Consider the following 25,000-nt stretch of genomic DNA (forward strand, 5'->3'; position numbering starts at 1 on the left):
AGAGCACGAGGTCTCGCAGTGAATGCATTAAATCATACAGCTCAATGAAGCTGGTTAATTTTGTTACATTCCTAATTATTTTGTTCACTCAATATAATTTTTCAAACAGCAAAAAAGGTAAGTTTAATGATTTGGAAATTTCACATTTACTTGTGTATGTATGGAGAAGGATGGAACATAGCCTTGCTCGCTCAAAGTAAATAGGTATATCGGCTTCGATATAAGACTCGTTATTTCTTTAAATTGTCAGATTTCACAACAGATTTTGACAATTGTTGAGTCCGGATGATATCCTATCCTCAAAACATGAATAATATTTTGATGATATACTTTAATTAGCCCATGAGAGTAGATCGTGGAAAATCGCATCATATAACGCATTAAATCACTCCAAGCTCCTAATTTGAAAACTACAGCACTTACAAAAGTGATGTATACAGTGATTTGTAGCGATGATGAACAGGCATTCAATAATTTGAGTGAGGAAAGTGAAAAAAAAACTTTACAATGAAGAAATCGTTACGGCCTATTCTAAGTCAAGGCATGGTTGAGCAGGCCAAAAAATATGGCAGCTTCAGGCCCCAGCAGGGTTACCCAGGAAATGCCTGAGACCCCAGACAGTGAGGTGGCCGAGGATTGCCCGATGAAGGATATAATTAAATAAGGCTGTTACTTATCTTCAAAAGGGATGTTTTAATTTATGCAAACATCCAATTTTCACTCTTGCACTTCCTTGGAGATTTCTTCGTATGCATGCAAAGTTTTTTTTTCATATTTCTTAATAGTTTTGGAGTTATGGAGGAGACACACTGACATACATTGACATTTATGGTGTAGATTAGACATCCCACAGACATAAATGAACACTCAGTTTACTATGGGTGCACTGTTCATCACGTGCAATGAATTTCACCTCCTCCTTTATTGTTATTTTTTTTAAACGCTTCTGAACACCACCATTGAGGCCTGGTTGCAAGTCACCGTCTACATTTCCAAAAGAAGAGATGTAATTACTCTTTAATGGAAAATGTTTTTCGAGTTTTTTATCCTGAAAAAATAGACCGCAGTGAACACACAGTCATGTTAAAAGATTGGCCTTTAAAACCCTTCTTAAGTCGTCATTTTGAAGGGGGACAGACATCACACAAAAAATACACAAATGCACAAACACACATTGTGTTTTATCTGGTAGATATAACACTGGTTTGGTACTCAGATTATCGAGTTGCATATCATTATAAATCTATCAACAAATTGCCAGACTTTTGAGAAGATACATTGTCAATTGCAATAAAAAATATATTCATTCCAACAACGTGTCAAAATTTCCTCTCGATTTAAACAATCCCTCAAGTCCAACAACCACATCTCAGAGTAACCACCACTTTCCTTATATTTAACAACCATTACCTACAACCCTTTGGTATCTTCATTGACTTTCATTTCGGGAGCAAGTTACATCATTTTTATAGATGTTGGAAATGTGGCTGTGGGAAGGGTGGGAGTTAATAAAATTAAGATTTAGAAAAAGGCTGAAATGTATGAGGATAAAAGTGAGAAGGAAAAATAAAGTCGTTAAGGAAAAGAGTGTAGACTACACAAAACAGAGTTGGAGGTGATAAGAGTAAAAAGAGGAGATGGGAAGTGGAATGTATGCATATGGGGTGCAATTGTGGCATTTTTGCACATGTCATACGTAAATAGCTCTTGTGTTTTTCGGCTCCAGCTGAAACAAAATTAAACAAAAATATTTTTATTTTAATCTCACAAGTGCATTTTCACTGTTTGACCAGACTGCTTGCTTTCAAAACAATTCAAGCATCACAAGGCATTCCAAATGCTCTCCATCAGAAGCATTTTACTGGAAACAGGCTGTAAGGCAAGTGAGTCTGTTGTCTGTATCCTCACAGAGTGGAAATATAACGGAAATAATAACCATTCAAGCTTTGATGACATGTGCGGGCAGTTGCTTGAAGTGTCTGTTCCATTAACAAGATAGACAGATGCAACAGGAATTATATAGCAACCTCAATTCATCTCAACCAATCTCTTGCCTAGTCTTCTTTTTTCTCCTCTCAGGATATCACTCTCTCTTTTTCATACCCATTTTCGGTTAAGAAAGGTTAGAGTAATGTACCGCATAATTTGTCCCCCACCACACCACCTCTTCCACGCCTGTGATGACTGCAATCAGTGTACCTTCATCTGACAGCAATGTCATAAGAACCTTATTTACCGTTACGGAAGCATCTCATTAGGTTTACAGGTATGTGGCGTTAACATAAAACACGTACCTTGATAGTTCAGTTTAAATCCAGTGGAGCTAATTGTCTCATCAGTCTGCAGGTATATCCACAGATGATTACTGATACTCACAACGAGGTCAGGAACGTCAGCACCTGTTAATCTGCAGAAGCAAACAGCAAGATAAACTTTATATAGAAATGTTGATAATGCACGATCGATTTATATCCTTCGATATAATGCATTCTTTATTTAAAGTAGGTGGTGAGAAGTCATTCATTCTGCAAAAAGCATATTTCATGTTTCTGCGTTTACTTATTTGCTTCTTTCTCCACCTCTCTCTCTATTATAATTTCCTCTCCTATTTTCGACACCGATAGCCACTTATTTATTGTTTCTATGGAAAACTTCATGGTGAACCTCAGCAGTTAAAGCAGCACAAGTAGAAGCATTTCATGTTTCCCAATGGAGACGTTAGTCTGACACAGGAAAGTACAAAATGCCACGTTCGTCTCGGTTTGAGTTCATATCAGATATAAAAAAAAACAGTGCTTCAAAATCCATGTGGTGACACATCCCTCCTGGCTGGAAGAAATTCTCATGAGACTTACATGTGAAGGACAGTTCTGGGATCTCCAGGCTCGGTACCATCTCCGATGACAAGAGTATCATAGCCTCGCTCGAGGTCAAATTCTTCAAACCGTGCCTCAATAACCTGGAGACAATGTTCACGTTAAAAAAAAATAAAAAATATCATCGTATTTGCAGCCTCAACCGGAGCTCAGCAATGCAAATGCAACTACAAAGCATCCCATTTTGCAAAGCTTTGCACTGGACATAAACTTGAAGAAAACAAGATAAAAACATATACATATTTGTACATTTTATTAATTTGTGTTCTTCATGTTCTCATAATAAAGATTTGTTGAAGATTTGATGACAAAAGCTCTATATGGCATGGGCAGTATGGCATAAAAAAAGGTATGGCATGGGCAGACACACTGAAGCTAAATGTATAATAATAAATTTCAGTGTATGTGTGTGCGTGTGTTTCAGTCAGTCAGTCAGTGTGTGTGGGTGTCTCCTCCTTAACTCCAGAACCATGAAACCTAGCAGGCTGAAACTTTTAATGTATACGAAGGGAACTCCAAGGAAGTGCATGAATGAAAATTGGGTGTTTGGGTTAATTATAAAACAACCCTTTTGAAGATAATTAACATCCTTATTTAATTAAAACAAAAACAGGATTTATCCTTGATCAGGTCATACTCACCTCGCAAGGGGTTTAACTCGGCCATATCTGCCATTTGTTTCGGCCGACGAAAAATTCCTTGCCTTGATAAAGGTCGAAACAGTTTCTGTACGACAGAGCTTCATACCTACGGATCACTGTATACATCACTGTTCATTGAGCACCGATCTTCATGCCCACAACCGACAATTTTGTTGTGTTGCAGCCTGAATTTAAAATGGATTAAATTTAAATACTTTGTCACCGATCCACACAATATACCCCACAATGACAAGGTGAAAACATGTTTTTAGAAATGTTTACAAATGAATTAAAAATGAAAAGCTGAAATATCTTATGTCGATAAGTATTCAACCCCTTTGCTACGACACTCCAAATTGAGCTCCGGTGCATCCAATTTCCTTTGTTCATCCTTGAGATGTCTCCACAACTTGATTGGACTCCACTTGGAGTACACTTATTGATGAAAGACATTTCAGCTTTTTATTTTTAATGCATTTGTAAACATTTCTAAAAAATGTTTTTACTTTGTCATTATGGGGTATTTGTGTGGATCGGTGACAAAAAAAAAATTTCTAGGTGATAATTGAATACTTTTATTCTTCTGTTTTGACCCCCATTTCTGTGTCGTTGCAGCTTAAAGCACTGCCATGATTGTCTCTGTGCGAGACATGTCACCTAATATGTAAAATCAAAAAACATACGTGGTGTAAAATAATTATATTTGTGGGAGTCTGGAGGGGAAAGGGCGGGAGGAGTGGTGGGGTGGAAGGATGTGGGAGGAGGGAAGGGAAAGGGTGGAGTAAGAGGAGGGAGAGGAAGCGATGTGGTGGGAGACCAGAGGGAGGCATGGTAAGTGTGCTGGTGTGGGATTTTGGAAGGAGGAGGGAGGGGAGGAGTAGGAGGAGGGTATAGAATGGGTGGGGTGGGAGTCCAGAGCTGGGAAAGGGAGTGGTGAAGGAAGGAGGGGGTGGGATAATCGAGGGGAAGGGGTAGTGTGGGAGTCTGGAGGTAGCGGATGGAATGAGGCAGGGGGAGGGGTGGGATGAGGGAGGGGAAGGGGTGAGGTAAGAGTCTGGAGGGAGGGTTGGGATGGGAAGAGGGACCTGGCAATGCCTGGTAACCCCAGGTACATTTGACAGTTGTAAATAAAGAAAGAAACAATGAAGCGATAACAAAACCGGCCAAGTCACGCTTGACGTGCTATCACTTGACGTGCTGTACGATTATCATTATCGTTATTGTTATCACTCTGCAGTTTCTTAATCCGAAGAAGTGGATATAATGGGTGACCTCAACTTAATATGCATCAAAATGATCCATCTCGATTTCCAATTTGAGGGAGGGTGAGAGAGGAGTGAGGTGATAATGGAGGGTCAGGTAAGAGTGGATGGATGAGGTGAGAGTGGAGGTTGATGAAAAACTCGTCTCCCTGATGAAAAAAAAACTTGTGATGTCACGCCTAACGGTCTCACGCCTAACGGTGTCATGTCTCACGCCTAACGGGCTAAAAGGTAGTGTGAGAGAAAACATAGTTGAGTAGGACAAAAGGCAATGTATGGTCAAGTTGGAAGACATCATCAAAACCTCACCATTTCATACACATGATGAGGAGATGGTCTACAAGAAGCTCTGAAATGTCCTCCAAATGTTCTATTTTTACCTTCACCACCGGAGGTGGACGGAGGCTCGGTGGCGGAGGTTATGTTTTCACCCCTGTGCGTTTGTGTGTTTGTCTGTCTTTCAACACGATATTTCAAAGAGTTGTGGATGGATTCGGACAAAACTTGGTGGGCAGGTTTGGTGTGTGACAAAGACGACTTGATCTGTTTTGGTGAAGATCAGGATCCGATCCGAGATTTTGAAAAAAATTATCAGGTGATTCTTCACCATTGAGAGATGGGGCCAAAAATGATACATCCATGATATTTCAAAAAGTTGTGGACGAGTAATGACAAAACTTGGTGGATGAGTTGGTTAGAGGACAAGAACAAGCCGATTTGATTTTGCTGAAGATCCGGATCCAGATCCGGCATATCAGTGGAATACAAAATATAAACCGTTCAACCTGGCGGAGGTATGTGCTCTTCTGAGTGCCATTCGAGTTCATCCTGTGAATTAGGATTGATGTTCTCGGTTGTCATATTTTACTTCAAACCAACGTACATAAAGATGTTGTGCAAGGCAGGACCCAGCATCATATAACTTCAGCACGGACTGTTAAATGGACTGTCCAATGTGAAATCAAAGAGATTTATCCCACACACCCCGTAAGGCATCTTTCAGAAGTCACAAATTACGTGTGTGTGTGTGTGTGTGTGTGTGTGTGTGTGTGTGTGTGTGTGTGTGTGTGTGTGTGTGTGTGTGTGTGTGTGTGTGTGTGTGTGTGTGTGTGTGTGTGTGTGTGTGTGTGTGTGTGTTAGGTGTTCTATGAGTACAGCAGGGTGCTTGCGCTGGTACGTGCAGCATGATGAGGTGTAATCTTTGCGAATACAGGTTATGGATTATCAAAGTTGTTTTGTATTAAAGGGGATCAGGTTGTCATGTTGGGATTAGCCTTTGACCTCAAAGGAACAATCGCCGAGTCGCGAAGAATTTTCTCGATATTTCTGGGAAATTCTCACACCTCGGCAGTCGATCATCAAAACGTGCTAGATCTCAACACCTGCGAGTCCAGGAATACAGGGGCGGATGTGATGTTTGGTCAGCATCTCGCCCGTGCACAAAGCGAAGATGTTCACAAAGATGTGCACAAAGTGCACATCTCGCCCATGCGCGGTCCACTTCATCGAGAAGGAAAATCAAGACGTGTTTACCGGTTTCTCAGGGACAGCGATTTAAATTCACGTAAACTTGACCACAAGTGAGCCTGTTTGGCAAAAACGATACCCACTACTGCACAGGACATGCAGCAGATGATGGTGATGGGGATAAATCAACAATTAGTCGCACTCACTGCACGCATCCCCAGTGTTATTACTGACATAAGATATGGGTTTTGGGCTGGTAACATCAACAGATATTCAGAAGATTCAGAGATTACAAAATGGCTAAAACCACAAAACACAATGCTGGAGGTTTTGTTTGAAAACATGGACTGTAAAGGTTTAAAGTTTCAGCCACAGGGTACCCTTTAACTGGGTCTAAGTCACACTAAACCTGCCTGTACACACATCGGATGGCATTTTTGGTCAAATTTTTTTGACTCCTCAAGTGATCAAATACGAGACAATACTACTCATACAAAACCATGTTTTAACTGAAGTATCCTCCTGCCAAGTCATGATCCTGTCATGATCCTCCTGTCATGATCAACTGAAGTATCCTCCTGCCAAGAAGTTCGACACGTTTTTTTCCCCTCACCATTAAGTAAATTTTCAGCTGCTGAAATCTTCCCATCTTCTTCTTCTTCTTCTTCTTGTTCTTGCATATGGTAGCTTGGCTGCCAGGTAGCTATCACTTTGTTGGGGCGTGACTGTCGCTGATGCTGTGCCCCTATACCAGTACACTGGTGCTCATTTTTCTGACGTCCGAAGGATGACAGGCTGACTCAACCTCACAGCCAACAGCTCGAAGTCAGGACCCTAAGATCCCAAGCCAGCCACCTGAACCAGCAAGCCAACCCCAGGCTTAAATCCTTCCATGATAAGGCAATAGATACCCAAAAGATTACAGAGCCAGGCATTCTGATTAAAATCCATCGTAAAAGCTCATTCATACGAAGTCCTGCACCATGTTCACTGAACAAATAATTCAGCAACTCATCCAAAGCTAATTTAAAACATTGCTGTGAGCGCACCTTGCGTGGTGTGATGGCCGATATGAGCCAAATGCAATGCGAGTTTCCGCTGTAGAAACCAGGATAGTTTGGAGAGCTGATGGAACCTCTTGGTCCTTTAACCTTCTCACCACATGTCCTGGCTGCATAGGGCAAAGTGAGCATGTCAGCTGGCTTGCGAAAGATGAAGTGAAAAGATTGAATGATTATACAGAGAAACTGATGAACTAACCTTTGCAGTCAGGGGCTGGGCCACTCCATGCGGCAATGGAGTCAGCAAGACGCTGGCACGTCACCTGCTTTGGACCCAAGAGGATAAACCCTTCATTGCAGAAAAACTCCACTGCAGCGCCAAGCCTGCACCAGGGTCAAAGTTAACGGTAAGGTCATGTTAAAGAGTCGTGTGGGTGAAGATGAAAGTCGCACGAGAGAACAGAACCGATGTGAAGGCATCAATTAAATTGTGTTATATTCGAGGCGCATGTCGTACACATTATTCCATTCGTTAGAGCAGACCTTCATCATTATACTTACAGAAAGTCAGTTCCTACGCGTGAGCCATTCCCCGGTACGCCAGGATCTGGACAGATTTTGCCTTCTGCTCCCATCTCGACCGCTGCAAACAAGCCAAAACCACTGGATGACACATGATGGTGGCATATGAGATGTGAGATCAAAGTGTGAACATCTCACCTGGCGTAAAAAGGAAGTAAAACCGATAAATGTTTCAAAGAACACCTCATTGAAAATTTTCATATTCATGTTGTTTTCCTGTAGTTTTGCTTCTCGTTCAATATGGATTGGCTTGCCAAGGTTATGGGTTCACCCAGTGAAGGTAATGGTATAAATACTACATAACATGTTATCATGTGAGGGGTGATCAGAAAATCTGTGGCCAGATGCTAAAAGTATTTGTTAAAAAAATTTAATAACGGCATTTTACGAAAACAATTGTAACCAATTAACTGAAGATTCAACATTATTAAATAATTACACCTCCACATGAGGCAATGGATTTCCTGATCCACCAACGCATCAAAATTAGAACACAACGGTAACAGTGCTTTAAACAAAGTGTGCTTTAAATTTCAATTTGTCTTCGTTGATATGCAGCACAAAGCTGTGGGGTAGCACCATTGGCTGAGGACACAGCTGTGCTGCCGATGCAGTGCTCCTTGTACATTAGGCAAGGAATTTGCTCATGGCGACAGCTCGCTTACTCTTCGCAAAGGGAAACATGGGATCTTTAACATCCATAAACAAATGCTGCCAGACAGGATATCCATTTAATGACCATCACAGGGACGGCATACACATTAATGAATCATCCTGCCTGTGAAACACAAGGATGACAGGTCATAGCTGAGTCGGGATTCAAACCCAAGCTTGGCAGCTTCGAGGTGAGTGTGCATACCTCCAGGCCATCCTATCAGCCCTAAAATCCAATGCAAACTGCATCGTACCAGGATCACTACACAAAGCAGAACAAATTAAAAACATCCGTTCAAAGAGAATGAGTTTGATATTCTTTTTCGAATAAATGACACAAAGGTGTAGTTTACTAATTAATTCCGCGACAGTTATATTGCAAGATGGTACACAGTGCAATCAATGCATTGATTGTACACCACAAAAGTATAGCTGTGATCATCCATGAAAATACTATAATTATAACACTAATATTTGGCATCATGTCATTTTATCAACGGCGAGGAAACTATTATTATATTTATTTTAATATTACTCTTGCAGAACGATGATCAAAAGGTGGACTGCGTTGTTTGATGTATACAATTTTATGAACACAATAAACACAAAGACTATTTCTTTGTTTCCTCATCGTCATGGTCAGCTTGAATATCCTCCGAGTATAAGAAAATATCCTGCACTGAATGCAACAAAGCAAGTTGATATCGTAAAACACTTGATTATTCTGATCAAGATGTCTCGATATTTCCATGACAAAGGCCAATCGAGGAAACCCCAAAATGTGGTCTTTGAAGACAAGTGGACTCTTAATGCACCAAAGCCAAAAAGGACTCTTATTCTCGGCAAGCTAAGACTTGTCTGCAGAGGCAAGCAAAAAAAAACTAAGGCACCTAGGCCATATTCATGGTTATCATTGACATCCATCTCTCTCGCCACACTTTTCCCAGAACACTATGTTGTGGCTTCTCAAAAATGGTTCCAGGCATAAATTTGAAGGTTTTAATGTTGTGAAGTCGAATATTCAGTGGCAAACTGCAAGGGCTTTGCCTTCACCAGTGGTCCAGTTGTCATTATCTGCCTGGCCGTTGCATCTTGAGACCACTCCCAGCATAAGCGATTGATGTCTTCGTTGCCCATTGCCCTCATCCGTCCTTTCCGGTCACCGGACACATGGCACAAGGAACTTCAATGCAAGGAAGACTATTAGACACATCAAGCCTATGCAATTCTGCCAACACTGATAGACTCTTCTATCCCCAGTGCTTCGAGATACCTATCCGGTTCAAGTTTAAAACTATAAACGTCGCTCAAACCATTTTTGAGACGTCGCTCAAAAGTTCTGTTTTTCTCTTCCAAATGTTCTGAATTTGAGTTTTTGTGACCTTGAGATTCTCTGCTTTTTTATTTGAGCACTTGTTTATGCTTCTCTCACAGTTCAATAACTTCCAGTGGCTTGTCAAGCGTAAAAGGTGGAAGACATCATCTCGGTTGTCGGTGAAGAGAATTAATCTGTCAATGTTTTAATCGGATTGTGGAAAGTTTGAGTGCAAAATTAATCAGCAGGTCAATTTTTCCTCCCACTGCACCCCCCATTTCCACTTTTTGCACGGATGCATCCAATTACCGAAAGGGACCAAGGAGGACGCGTTTATTGTCATGCGGTTCCTTTGCAATTTCGTTTTAATCTTCACAATGCAAAAAATAAACTACTTTTTCTCAATTTAGAATCAAGAACAAGTTAAACTAGACAGTTCATAGAACAAGTTACCCCAAGCTGTGTTCAAGTATATACTTCAGTTGAAATAAAATAATGATTTTTAAAGATCGTTTAAAAAAAAAAATAACGAATGTTTAGCACTATTGAAGCAGTCATATACAGCACCGTATTTAAAATGTCCAAGTAATGCTGAACTAGAGGTTCTTGAAGTGATAAGAAGACGATTTGTGTTCGACAATGTTAAAGTATATATAATTCAATTTAAATAAAATAAAGATGGTGAAGGTCGTATAGAAAATGAATTCCTGAATTTACCGCCATTTTACCGCCCGTTGACTCCGTGACTATTAAATCACCAGATTCAACACGTTACTTTTGTTCTTTGTGCCTGCTGTTTGTGTCTTTAAAAACAGTAAGTTTACTGTTTTAAATGATTTTCAATTTTGTTTAATTGCCAGACAGGCAGAGAGATATTAAACATAGGGGCAACACCCCTGGGCACTCACCTGGTAGGGGCTGGATAAGATAATCAGGGGACCACTGGTGAGTGTGGATGACCCACAAAATATAGAATGGAGAAAAAAATAAATACCTATGGATGTTTTTTAATGCCATGAACAAACTTTGGTACATCACGGGTGATTAACGTTGTGGTCAAGTTTCATCGAAATTGTGCGTGCACTTTCAGAGAAGAAAGCAAATATATTTTGGAAGGCAATACCCCCATAGAAACCCTTATACCCAAATTTTTTAATGCTGTGAACAAACTTTGGTACATCATGGGTGATGAAGGTTGTGATCATGTTTCTTTGAAATTGTTTGTGTCGTTTTGGAGAAGAAAGCAAATACATATTTTGGGGGGAAACAACCCCTTACACCCCTTCAAACGCCAAACTTTTTTAATGCCATGAACAATCTCTGGTACATCACGGGTGATAAATGTTGTCAAGTTTTACGTAATTTTGTGTGCAGTTTCTGAGAAGCAATGAAATACCTATATTGGGGGCAACCCCCGTAGACCCCCTTAGGCTCTAATGTTTTTTTTAATGCCATGAACAAACTTTGGTACATACATAGTGATGAATGTTGTGGTAAAGTTTCATCGAAATTGTATGTGTAGTTTCAGAGAAGAAGTTGAAAGTATTTGTGGATGGACGGATGGATGGACGGACGGACTGATGGACAACGCACCATCCCATAAGCTCCCCATAACTACATTCCAGGTGAGCTAAAAATTACATCACTCCTCTCTGCGCATATGTGATCAGTAACTTTTCAGAGGCAGATATATTTTCGGATTCTTGTTGAGATTCGTGTTCAGAATATAACATTCAATTTTAATTAAGTTGTTCCTCGATCATAATAAACTGATGCTTGTAGATGGACGGAGAGACAGACAGGCATGAACCAACTGCTTAACCCTGCCTTTCGCCTTACGTGCACAGGGTAATACGACCGATTATAAGAAGGCAAACTAAAGCACAGTAAAGGCATTTCCACTGGTCATGCAGGAGCAGTGTGATCATTTTCCACTCATGAAGTGTTGTGTGACCATTTCACAAATTCCTGCAATAAACAGGAAAATTGTTTCGTTTTGTCTGGTTGAATGATGAGAACTTTATCCAAGCACAGGATAATGCAGGACACCGATGGAATGCAAATATAAACGGAACCATAAAAAATGGTTCCCACTGAGTTTTGTGTGAGGTACCGCACTCTGTTTATTAAATGCATCACACACTCCGCACAACAGTGGAAAAGAACTGTACTAAATTATAGTGGTCCTTTCAGTGATTGAATGCACCTCACATTACTACAAACAAACTGAACAACATGAAACTTGTCTTTTCGATTCCTTTCAGTGATGAGATGCAACACTTGTCCACTTCTGAGGTCACTTAATTGAGGTTCCAAACCCATTTCAGGAATTAATCATGTGCTCATTGGTCATCTATCGTCTCCGCCAAGCCCACTCCATCGTCTGCGAAATTAAGGTCAGAGATCTTGACATTCCCAAATGATGCAGGGCAGCTTGATCTCTCTGACTTCCTCCCCAGAATCCAGGCCATACAAGCGCTGAAAAGTTTGGGGGCCAGAACACACCCCTGACGAACCCCAGTAACAACTGGAAATAAGTCACAGATAGGATCAGCACATCTCACAGCACTCTCAGTACCAGAGTCTTCTTCTTCTTCTTCTTCTTCTTCTTCTTCTTCTTCTTCTTCTTCTTTCGGCTGCTCCCGTTAGGGGTCGCCACAGCGGATCATCCGTGTGATCCGCATTGTGATTTGGCACATGTTTTACGCCGGATGCCCTTCCTGACGCAACCTGGTTGCCTCTTACGACACAGGGATATGGTACACCTATTTTAACCGGGGTATACACCGGCCCAGTATACTGGTACTCATTTCGCCGACCTCGGAAGGATGACAGGCTGAGTCAACCCCCTGGTGTATTAATTCAGTGGCCCAACGGGGCTTGAACTCAGGACCTTTTGGATCCCAAGCCGCTGCCCTAACCACTGCGCCAACACCAGGTTTGACTCTCAGTACCAGAGTATATTTCAGAAATCAGATCGATCAGTTTTGTTGGTACCCCACAAAGAACAAGAATCCTCCAGAGGGCATCCCGATTCACTGAATCGAATGCTTTGCAGAGATCAACATAGGCTGCAAGGCACCCTCGCTGAAACTCTCATTTGCGTTCGGTGAGGATGCGAAGAACAAGGATACAGTCAATCATTGACCTCTTTGGTGTAAAGCCTCACGACTCTGGGCACTGGAAGTCAAGCAGATGGTGATGAACCCAATCATATATTATCGGTGCAAAGACCTTGCTCTGCACTGAGAGCAGCATCACTCACCGGCAGTTGTTGAAGTCTTGCTGATCTCCATTCCCTTTCCAAAGAGGGATAACAAGACCCCTCTTCCAGTCAGTTGGGATGATGCCTGTGATCCAGGCAGAGCACAGAACTACATGTAACGACCCGAGTACAACATTTCCACCAGCCTTCATAAGCTCGCATGGATGCCACAGATCCCAGGAGCTTTTCCTCCTTTCATCAGGTTTACCACAACCTGTGTTTCCACAAAAGAAGGTGGTTCACAGTTGATTTAAGGGTCAGCAATAGGGAAAGTAACACCCCTGACATCCAACTCATCAGCTGGTAGGTCAGCCTGGTACAGCCACTCAAAGTAACCAGCCCAGCGGGCCTTCACTTCAAACAAATCTGTCAAGAGCCCACCACCCTCCACTCTAACTTCAGTACACAGAGGGATGGGTTTCGAGAAACACAATGCACTAATTCCTCTGAAAGCAGAACGAGACTCACTTGACCACAGGTGATGCTCGATCCCTTTAGAGATTTCTCACACATAGGTCTCCTTGTCCGCTCTCAGTGCACATGGTTTTATGCCTCAACTCCCTGAACAGCTCAGCTCTACATTAAACCTAGCTCTGTGACTCTGGTCAATGATATCCAGTGTCCTTTGGGAAACAACATTTTTCTTTGCCTGATAGTGGGTGACAAGACATCCACTGGCAACATCAAGGATGGTAGTCTTGAAGGCACTCCACAACTTTTCAGGATTCCCCAAAACATGCACACCCCCTAAATTCCCAATCAGCCTCTTCGCAAACTCCTCAGCTACCCTCTCATCGCTTAGCTTGCCAACATCTAGCCTAGCCTGGGATGGTACCTTTCTCCTGGATTTAAGCTGCTACTTCAGAGTTGCTACAACAAGCCTGGGGTCAGTGTTGAGGAACTGAATACTCCAGTAGACCCTGCAGTTCTGGATTATCCTCCAGCAACAATCGTTGAGCACATGGTCAATCCCCTTTTCCACACCACCAGCGTTGGAATACCAAGTCCAGCAATGAGCCTGTGGGTACTGAATCCATGAACCAGCCCCCCTGAAGTCCACAACTTCTTGCAAAGTCAAGGAACTGCATGCTATTCTGGTTCACAGTTCAAAGCCCATAGGGATCAATATGCCTCATAACCATCCCCATCAGTGCCAGTCGATGGGTTGATATCCCCCCAAGATTAGAAGAGCATCTCACCTGGGGTACTGATCAACCACAGACTCAAGTGTGGCATAGACTATGTCTCCTTCACAGTGGGATCACTTGCCTCAGTCAGAGCATATACAGAGAGTAGGGAAATGACACCCAAGGAGTGTCGAATCCTCAGTCTCATAATTCGCTCGTTGACCAGTATTACCTCAATTATCATGGGCGTCAACTTTTTGGACACAGCCACAGAAACTCCTTGTGCGTGGTAACCATCAGAGTGACCAGACCAATAGTAAGTGCAACCGCCCGCAATGATCTCACCCTGATCCGGTCTCCAAACCTGGGAGGGAGAGAGAAGAGAGAGAGAGGAGAGAGAGAGAGAGGAGAGAGAGAGAGAGGAGAGAGAGAGAGAGGAGAGAGAGAGAGAGGAGAGAGAGAGAAGAGAGAGAGAGAGAGAGAGAGAGAGAGAGAGAGAGAGAGAGAGAGAGAGAGAGAGAGAGAGAGAGAGAGAGAGAGAGAGAGAGAGAGAGAGAGGAGAGAGAGAGAGAGAGAGAGAGAGAGAGAGAGAGAGAGAGAGAGAGAGAGAGAGAGAGAGAGAGAGAGAGAGAGAGAGAGAGAGAGAGAGAGAGAGAGAGAGAGAGAGAGAGAGAGAGAGAGAGAGAGAGAGAGAGAGAGAGAGAGAGAGAGAGAGAGAGAGAGAGAGAGAGAGAGAGAGAGAGAGAGAGAGAGAGAGGAGAGAGAGAGAGAGGAGAGAGAGAGAGAGAGAGAGAGAGAGAGAGAGAGAGAGGAGAGAGAGAGAGAGAGAGAGAGAGAGAGAGGGAGAGAGAGAGAGAGAGAGAGAGAGAGAGAGAGAGAGAGAGAGAGAGAGAGAGAGAGAGAGAGAGAGAGAGAGAGAGAGAGAGAGAGAGAGAGAGAGAGGAGAGAGAGAGAGAGAGAGAGAGAGAGAGAGAGAGAGAGAGAGAGAGAGAGAGAGAGAGAGAGAGAGAGAGAGAGAGAGAGAGAGAGAGAGAGAGAGAGAGAGAGAGAGAGAGAGAGAGAGAGAGAGAGAGAGAGAGAGAGAGAGAGAGAGAGGAGAGAGAGAGAGAGAGAGAGAGAGAGAGAGAGAGAGAGAGAGAGAGAGAGAGAGAGAGAGAGAGAGAGAGAGAGAGAGAGAGAGAGAGAGAGAGAGAGAGAGAGAGAGAGAGAGAGAGAGAGAGAGAGAGAGAGAGAGAAAGAGAGAGAGAGAGAGAGAGAGATGCAATACTGATGTTCAAATGCTGGAGCTTAAATTATAGCAAAGAGGAGTGATCATCCTCTCTTCGAGTGAGGACATGCCAGGCACCCACCCATTGGGACCATTTCAGGTTAACCTGAGGAGATTGCCTTCTGGTGGATGACACCTCAGCACTACCCTGACACACACCACCCCAATCCGACCCCGGATGCTAACCCTGTACTTTTTCTCCGATCATCAAAGAATGGGGATCCCAAAGGTTTTGCATCAATGCCATCATCAGGTGAGCTACTCTGCGAAGGGAAGCTGCACAGGAGGTACTCCCACAGAGTGGATTTTCAGTTTTATTTGCATTTTATGTGTTTTGTGGAATGAAGTGTTTTACGGTGGACAGAGTGGAAATCCTGCCACCAACCTCCAAGAACAAGGTAACCCAACTGCAGGAGGACATCCGCAGACACAACTAGGCACGAGATATGGATGACCATTGGTTCACAAGGAGCTCCTCCGCTCATTGACAGGTTTTGCTTTTTAATCCTTCTGGGTGTTCGTATGCATACACCCTGCACACCTGAAAACCTGGTGGTGGAGGGAGCTTTGTCATCGACATCCCAGCTTTGAAATTGACAAAAAAATGAAGTGAATGATACAGGGAGTGGACAAAAAAAAAAGGAAACACCAGCTCAATGTCACTTAATAGGGTGTTGGGCCACCACTTTTATCCAGAAAACATGAATACGATGTTGCATGGAGACAACAAGATTTTGGAACTGTTCTGCAAGAATGTGGCACCAATCTTCCACTTCCTCAAATTGAAGTGATGTCAGTTTGATGAAGGTGGAAACTGCTCTCTTGGACACCTCACCAGACAGTCTCACAAATGCTCCATGTGATGCGATTGAAGTCTGGTGATTGGGATAGCCATGGAAGATGGATAACCTTGTCCTCATGCTCTCCAAACCACCTGGTGCAAACATGTGCCCTGTGGACCAGAGCATTGTCATCCTGAAAGAAACCTCAACAGGGAAGAAATGCTGCATCATGGGATACAGAAGATCGCTCAAGATGGTAACGTACCGTGCTGCATCAACCCTGCCTTCCAATGGAATGAGTTGACCCAGGCCATGCCAAGAAAATGTGCCCACACCATGATGGAACCCCAGAAACTTTTACTGTTGGAATGAGGCACTCAGAGCTGTAGAGTTCCCTGGGTTCTCACCACATGTGCACACATTCATTCGGCGAGAACATGGTGAAGAATGCCAATTATAACAGAGGATAATTACCAATTTTACCCTCCAGGAATACCAATTATACCCAAATTTCAGTGTAGCAAAATGGTGGTGACATGAGTTGGACAAGGTCTCTGAATAAATAAATAAATTATCACACTCATAAACAGTCAGGAATTTTACCAGAAAAACTATACCAAAGAACCTCTATGTCCTTTGGTGCCACACACACCACAGTCAACGATTGAAACTGGTAAAAAAGGTGGAAAGGCTTAGATGATGAACAAGGTGTGACAGGAATCAATCATGTCAGTGGGGTGACCAGAGACATTGAACAAGAGGAGGGCACAAGGGAACTATGGAGCTCTCCCAGGTTTTGCAAGGCAGATCACAGAGTGAAGGTCAGCGGGCACCAAGATGATAAAGGTTCCCAAATTGAAGATAATGATGAGCCAGCATGGAACACATGCTTTTATGTCTGCTCGCCACCTCTCCGTTGTTTTTAAGGATGACTTAAAGATAAATAAGGTCCACTCCAGAAGGGAGCACAAATCAATAACCTTCCTCCATGTGCTGGAATGCAGCAGGGTAAAAACAAATATGGACTGGCCTCTCAATTCACGACACCAATTACTATCCTGCAGGACAGGCACTAGAAGCCATACTAAATATGAACAAATCCTGCCTGCCCAAACAGATCAAGTGTGGAGGGGTGAGTCACTGTCCCTCCACAACCACTCCCCCCCCCAATCATGAGAGGAATGCACTGCCTTGCACAATCTCCTCCCAAATTCCTTGTCCAGTTCATGGTGGAAATCAGATGAAGAAAGATGTCTTTCCATAGATATCATTTAAATTAGATAGATAGATAAATGGAATCTTCCCAGTGTGGTAACGACTCCTTACCCAAATCAAAATGTTCTTAGTATATCTTCAAAAATTTAAAAGCATCTCTGCAAACATTGCCAGTAGTTAGGGCCTTAGCCAGCTACTGAACCTTCTACTCCACAGGTCTGCCGGTGTGTGTATGTGAAAAATCTACAAATATATACACACAACACACACACACAACAACACAACTACACACATACACACATATACACATATACAACTACACAACTACACACATACAGTACACACATACACACATACACACAGTCCTATGCAAAAAAACCAAAAGTGTTTGAAAATGTATTAGTAGTTAGATGCTCTTCTCCACGCCATACAATGTGTGCCTACCCCTGGTAAGAATAGAATAGGGGACTTGGCATTTGAGAGCACCAACTGAGTCCCAAATTTTTAGACCAGTGCAGGTACCCCTTGGTCACCCTCGCTGCCAATGAGCCAAATGAGAACATGACCACATCAGCCAGCTTGCTTCTCAGCAACACCACCATTTCCTCTCTCAGAATAGACTTGAGGTATAGGCTGGCCAAACTCCCCCTGCTGCCAGTACTCCCACCCGCCATCTCCGACCAATGACAATAAGCTGCTGCCTGCTGCCAAGCCTCAAGACCAGCTTGCTGCCACATGCAGGCTGTAATAAACATTTGCCTGGTCTACGACTTTTTGCTTGGGACTGCTTTGGACTTTTTTCTTTTTGCTTTTGCTTTGGACCCATGAGCAATGGACTGCTGCCCCACTCCTCCAATAATTTATTAGTTGCTGTGCAACTTCTGTTAATGCCCATCCTCAAAGCCATTTTTGTTGTTATTTTCATTACGTTTTCAAAGTTACGGATAGCATCGATAAGTATGTGCATAAGGATGGATGCATCTGACAAGAAAGGATTTTGATCAACAGAATAAGCACATGACTGCAATCACTGCACTTTGAATGTTTTGGGTATTACAATATGACAGACCTGTTGTTGTTTAATGGTAATTTCCATACAGGTCTGGTTTAGCTGTGGTTGAGACTTGGGAAGATTCTGAGAGGGATAGGGAAGTGCTATGAAAATGACTTAGTGGTTAATTATTCAGTAGTTATGTCCTAATGAGTGTCAGGATAAGCCTTTGTAAATTCCAATTAGCATCAACCAGAATCATATTTCTACTTAGATTCACTATTACCCTTTATCCTCATGTCTCTCTTTCTCACATCTCACATCTCCCATTTGTGGTTACGCTAGATTTCAATTACCCCGATCATACTTTCATACATAAATCACACTCACAAATGGTTGTTCCACATGTGTTACTATGGAGTTTCAAAAACGGGTTTTACAACTATGGCTGTGTCACATGTGCTGTCTCGCACCCCTGGGACATTGACAGCGCATGCACAAGACCCGCACATTAAGGGATAGGAGTACTGGCTATATGAGGCCATAATTGCACCTCTTGCAAGCCACACCGAGAGAGATACAGATATTGAAGGAGGTACAGCCAGGATTCCCAGCCAGTGACATGGGACTCTCATCTCTCTCCGAGATACTGCCTGGACCATCACCTCTCTTTTACAGCAAGGACCCATCAAGGCTCTCCTCTCCTCCAAGATTCACAGCCCAGGACTCGCACAACCCAAAACACCTAGTTATTGGCACCTTCCCACACACACCATCCCCACCCCCAGGGAGAGTGAGCGCATAGCCATCAGTGCAGCGACAGACAGCCAAGGGTGAGATCGAGAGAAGTGCTCAAGAGCATGCCTGCATCACACCCTTGGCACTTCAGGGAAGACACACCCCAGACATATCAAAACTGTATTCTTTTCAAAAAATGTATTCTTTTCAATCCTGTGTTCTCAACTGTCTGCCTGTGATAAGATGAGTGTGAAGAATAACCAAGAAACTCTAACAGCCAATTTAAGCATTTAAGTACAGTCATGCGCCGCTTAACGACGTTCCGGGCAACGACGGATCGCATATACGACGGATCTGCCAGCTCTGAAAAAAAAAAAATGAAAAAAAAAATGTAGCTGAAAAATTCCGATCGCCGAGTGATGCTGCCGACATAGCGCTGCCAGTTGTATAAAAATAGCACAAACAATTATGTACGCTGTACAGTACATAATACTTCATAATGATAATAAACGACAGTGTGGCCCTGTTATAATGCGATCGTTGAGGTTCATAAAATGTCATCGCGAAAAAAGCAGGGTCATGCTAAATCGGGATTCAAGGAAATCGGCTTTCAAACTGAACCAATGTTTCCACGTTTCCCTTCGAGCAAGTAAATTACCTTTGAATTGAAGAATTCCGCGAATAAATCGTTGTTACAGTCGAAATTAAAACACAGATTTCTTTTTGGTGAAGCTTTTCATGTTGTTAAAACAATCACACTGTTCCGAAAATATATATCACAATTGACAGGAGCTCGTTTCTTCATTTATAAATTATGACATCGATGCAACGATTACTATTTATAAAATCCTAACGCTATTTATTCATCTTTCTATAATCGATGCGAGAGGGAGATTGTAAGCTGCTGCTAACAACACCGATGACCGTCATGAACAGCACAAAGGCAAAACTTGCGCGTCTTCCATCTCTCTTGGATGTGTGTTACAATTGCCGACAGTATTCAGTAAAGTAACATGCTGTACAGGTTTGTATCCTAGGAGCAATAGGCTACACCGCTACACCATTGTGGTGAATGGAAGGTCGTGACGTGTGATCACATGATGCCCGGCTCGAGCACAGAAGAGATAAAGCTGAGGTTCGGCTCGGCCGCGGGGTTTTGTCCCTGGGGCATTGCCATTGTATGTCGCCGGCTCACTTGGTGCTCATTGAATGGTGAGAACACTGATTGAGATATAATACTGATTTATTTTGCGGTGATTAGTTGCGCGTGTGTACCTTACTGCTTATGTACTCCATGCTGCGCTTGTATTTCCTGGTGTGCCCGTAGAAGCGGCTCCAATCAAATGGAATAAAGCCTAAACTCTGAAGGTTCTTCTCTCGCTTTCATTACAATTTATTCCATTTGGTTTTCTCGGCTCTCTCAACCAACGATGGACAAGATCTACAAACCAGAGAGGTTCGACGCAGACCCAAACGCGACTGACGCAGAAATGAAATGGTCGCATTGGTTCCGTTCCTTCTCACACTATCTGACCATCATCGAAGAGGGAGCTGACAAATTTGCCGCTCTCGTGAATCATGTCTCGCCCAGCGTGTACAGGCTCTTCTCGGAGTGCGACACTTACGAAGCAGCGATCGACGTGCTGCAGGCGCTCTACGTGAAGCGCAAGAACGAGGTATACATACGACATCTTCTCAACACACGCAAGCAAGCAACTGGAGAGACAATCGATCAGTTCCTGCAAGCTCTGAATCAGCTGGGAAAAGACGGCAGCTTCCGGGCCGTAAGCGCCGAGGAACACCGAAAGGAAGCGACACGGGAGGCATTCATCCAAGGACTCAGATCAGCCCACATACGGCAACGCTTACTAGAGAAAGCGCAACCCACTCTTGACAAGGTAGTCGATCAGGCACGAGCGATGGATACGGCTCAGCAGCAATCTGAGTCATTTGGGACACCGATGCTGCTAATGAACGCTGCTACGATGGGAACCCAAGGAACCCCACTGACACAGACACAGCCAGACATAGGGGATGGAGAAACACCCGAGGAGCCGGATACCCAGGCCACGTCAAACTCCTCAGCAACTGCTCCGGTTGGTAAATGCTTCTTTTGTGGGTACAAAAGGCACCCTCGTCAAAAATGCCCCGCCAGAGATGCCACATGCATGAATTGCGACAAGAAAGGGCATTATGCCAGGGTATGTAAATCTACTCTAGGGAGAAATAAACCCACTTCTGCGGCTCTCTACTCACAAAATAAATTAACTGCAGCCTCCCCGGGGAATCTATCCAAGGCTATCATCAACGTACGAATTAACGGGCATATGGCTGAGGCACTGATTGATACCGGTAGCTCTGAAAGTTTCGTCAACAGCTCGCTAGTAAAGGGCAGGAAATGGATAATCCACCCGACAGACAATACGGTATGCATGGCCGCCACCTCACTACAATCTCGCGTACGAGGGTACTGCAATGTTGAATTGGACGTAAAAGGGTACACGCATCGAGATGTAAGGGTACTGGTGCTTCGTGATTTGTGCGCAGACGTAATTCTGGGTCATAATGTCCTCAAGCAGCACACGAGCGTCGAAATACCCTTTGGAGGAAGCAAGCCTCGTCTAATTTTAAATGCGTTGACCACCGCGGAGGTGACGTCCCCCCAGCTGATCGCTAACCTGTCGCCGGTCTGCAAACCGATAGCGAGCAAATCGCGGCGATATACCACTGCTGACATGAATTTCATCACTTCGGAAACCAAGCGATTACTGGAAGAAGGAATTATAGAACCGAGCGATTCGCCATGGCACGCACAGGTGTTAGTAACCAGCAGTCAGAACCATAAGAAACGAATGGTTGTCGATTATTCCCAAACGGTCAATCGCTTTACCCAACTCGATGCCTACCCCCTGCCGCGCATAGACGAGATGGTCGAACGCGTGGCCAATTATAAGGTATTCGGCACCATCGACTTGCGAAGCGCCTATCACCAAATTCCCATCCGAGAGGAAGACAAACCTTACACCGCATTCCAGGCAGGGAGGCGCCTCTACCAGTTCAGAAGGATACCATTCGGTGTCACGAATGGAGTAGCTTGCTTCCAACGGGTTATGGACGACATCATTTCAGATGAAAACCTCAAAGACACTTTTGTTTACGTGGACAATGTCACAGTGTGCGGTAGGGATCAGGGGGAACATGATATGAATCTGGACAGATTCTTGGGCATTGCTAGAAAATATAATCTGACTCTCAACTACGAGAAATGCGTATTCTCGGCAAGGTCAATTGACCTTCTCGGCTACACGATAGCCGACGGCACAATTAAGCCTGATCCTGAACGATTGCGCCCGCTCCGTGAGCTACCACCACCTCAGGACCTGCAGACGATGCGCCGGGTGATCGGCATGTTTGCTTACTATGCGAGATGGATTTCGCAATACTCCGAGAAAATACATCCCCTAGTGCATTGCAAAAACTTTCCACCAGATGCCGCTGTTGTGACAGCTTTCCACAACCTCAAAGATGATATCAGTAATGCCGTGGTTTTATCGATCGATAGCTCGGTGCCCTTCATGGTGGAAACCGACGCTTCAAATCACGCCATAGCTGCTACGCTTAATCAGTCTGGGAGACCCGTCGCGTTCTTCTCGAGAACTCTCTCTGGAAGCGAGCAGAGACACTCAGCGATAGAGAAGGAAGCGTACGCCATCGTCGAAGCGCTGCGCAAATGGAGACACTATTTACTGGGAAACCACTTCACGCTCGTTACGGACCAACGATCCGTGGCATTCATGTTTGATGGGAAAAATAACGGGAAAATTAAGAATGAAAAAATTATGAGATGGCGGATAGACCTAGCTTGCTATAGTTACGACATTGTTTACCGGCCCGGGAGGGAAAACCCTGCTGCAGACACCTTCTCGCGGGTCTACTGCTCGGCGGTAATCAGTCGGGCTTTGCAAGACCTCCATGTGTCTCTGTGCCACCCGGGGGTAACCAGAATGGCACATTTCGTACGCAGACAGAACCTGCCCTATTCTATTGAAGATATTAAACAAATGAATGCTTCATGCCCTGTTTGTGCTGAACTAAAACCCAGATTCTATGGTGCGGCTCCTGGCAGACTGATCAAGGCCACTTCTCCCTTCGAGAGACTAAACATTGACTTCAAAGGGCCCCTGCCGACCGAGACAGACAACAGATACATATTCACTGTTGGTGATGAGTATTCAAGGTTCCCTTTCGCTTTTCCGTGCTCGGATATGACCTCGGGCACTGTCGTGAAATGTCTGTCTGACCTCTTCGCTATGTTTGGGAAACCTTCGTACATACATTCAGACAGAGGGCCGTTTCATGTCGGCCGGGCTAAAACAGTTCCTATTAGAGCACGGCATCGCAACTAGTCGAACGACGGGTTACAACCCACAGGGTAACGGTCAGGTGGAACGTTATAATGGAGTTATTTGGAAAGCCATAACTCTGGCGTTGAAATCAAGAGGACTGGGCCCCGAGCGGTGGGAGGTTACCCTTCTCGACGCTCTGAATTCCATACGCTCTTTGCTCTGCACGTCCACCAATGCGACTCCTCACGACCGAATGTTTACTCACCAACGACGTTATGTTGACGGCCAATCGGTGCCCGACTGGCCAACCCATCCCGGAACAGTGTTCATGAAACGCCCGGTACGACAAAGCAAGTATGAACCCCTGGTGGAAGGGGTCGAGCTCATTGATACTAATCCAGAATACGCTCATGTCAGGCTCCTGGATGGCAGGGAGACCACCGTGTCGGTTCGTCATTTGGCTCCCTCAGGGACTCCCCCCGCCGGTACACCACCATCTGGCACACCTCCCTCTGACATTCCCCCCCCAGGTGTTTCTCCCCCAGGGACTCCACCCGAGAAGGGAGACGGCGGAGCTACCGCGTTCCACCCGGGGGCGATCGGGGAGTCATCTCCGGCACGAGTCGAGGCTCACCAAAAGGATCGGAAGCCTCCCTCAAGTGAAACCGCCATCTACTCCCGGAGAGGCCGGCGAATAATACCCCCTCGCCGACTCAATCTGTAAAGGGGATAATCGGCATCCTCGATGCTCATGCTCCTATATGCTCGTTACATAATATATCGATGCTCATTACCATGCTCCTACAACTCACAATAATCCTCACTGCTTGGCATGTATGCTTCTGTAGTTTAGATAGTTCGCGTTGCTTGAAATGTATACTCCTGTAGCGCTGAAGTAATCATGGTGCGTTAGCTGGGCCTCTAGTTACATTTTAAAGACGGGGAGAATGTGGTGAATGGAAGGTCGTGACGTGTGATCACATGATGCCCGGCTCGAGCACAGAAGAGATAAAGCTGAGGGTCGGCTCGGCCACGGGGTTTTGTCCCTGGGGCATTGCCATTGTATGTCGCCGGCTCACTTGGTGCTCATTGAATGGTGAGAACACTGATTGATATATAATACTGATTTATTTTGCGGCGATTAGTTGCGCATGTGTACCTTACTGCTTGTACTCCATGCTGCGCTTGTATTTCCTGGTGTGCCCGTAGAAGCGCCTCCAATCAAATGGAATAAAGCCTACACTCTGAAGGTTCTTCTCTCGCTTTCATTTCAACCATATAGCTGAGGTGTGTAGTTTTGTGTAAGTACGATGTTCGAAAACGAAAACGAAAAAAAATGATGCTCGCACAACGACAACGTCGCTTAACGACGCGGTTCTCAGAACGTAACCCCGTCGTTAAGTGGCGCATGACTGTATGCGAAGAATAACTGATCTCTATCTTGTGATTGCATTTTACCTCCCGAGTCTCC

General features: G+C 44.2%; 2 protein-coding genes across 4 annotated transcripts in view; one reads left to right on the forward strand and one right to left on the reverse strand.

Moving 5' to 3' along the window:
- The window catches only part of LOC147027167 (CUB and sushi domain-containing protein 3-like), a 1,179,270-nt gene that overhangs the window by 719,662 nt on the left and 434,608 nt on the right, over positions 1-25,000 (reverse strand). For 2 of the 3 annotated variants that reach the window (XM_085883358.1, XM_085883360.1), the window contains exons 8-12: positions 7,809-7,890; positions 7,507-7,631; positions 7,296-7,417; positions 2,856-2,959; positions 2,295-2,407 (exon numbers count right to left, since the gene is read on the reverse strand). In XM_085883358.1, coding sequence (XP_085739484.1) covers positions 2,295-2,407; positions 2,856-2,959; positions 7,296-7,417; positions 7,507-7,631; positions 7,809-7,890 — 546 coding nt within the window. Of the gene's footprint in view, positions 1-2,294; positions 2,408-2,855; positions 2,960-7,295; positions 7,418-7,506; positions 7,632-7,808; positions 7,891-19,841; positions 19,938-25,000 lie in introns of those variants that run through there. The other variant, XM_085883359.1, reaches the window with a different exon arrangement.
- Positions 20,242-25,000, forward strand: part of LOC147027170 (uncharacterized) — a 36,783-nt gene continuing 32,024 nt past the window's right edge. Inside the window, exons 1-2 of the mRNA XM_085880338.1 lie at positions 20,242-20,395; positions 20,511-21,834. Coding sequence (XP_085736464.1) covers positions 20,614-21,834 — 1,221 coding nt within the window. The 5' untranslated portion in view covers positions 20,242-20,395; positions 20,511-20,613. The remainder of the gene's footprint in view (positions 20,396-20,510; positions 21,835-25,000) is intronic.

Source organism: Eptatretus burgeri, chromosome 5 (assembly GCF_056783735.1).
Source record: "Eptatretus burgeri isolate ZD-2024b chromosome 5, Ebu_testis_v1, whole genome shotgun sequence".
Classification (NCBI taxonomy): domain Eukaryota; kingdom Metazoa; phylum Chordata; class Myxini; order Myxiniformes; family Myxinidae; genus Eptatretus; species Eptatretus burgeri.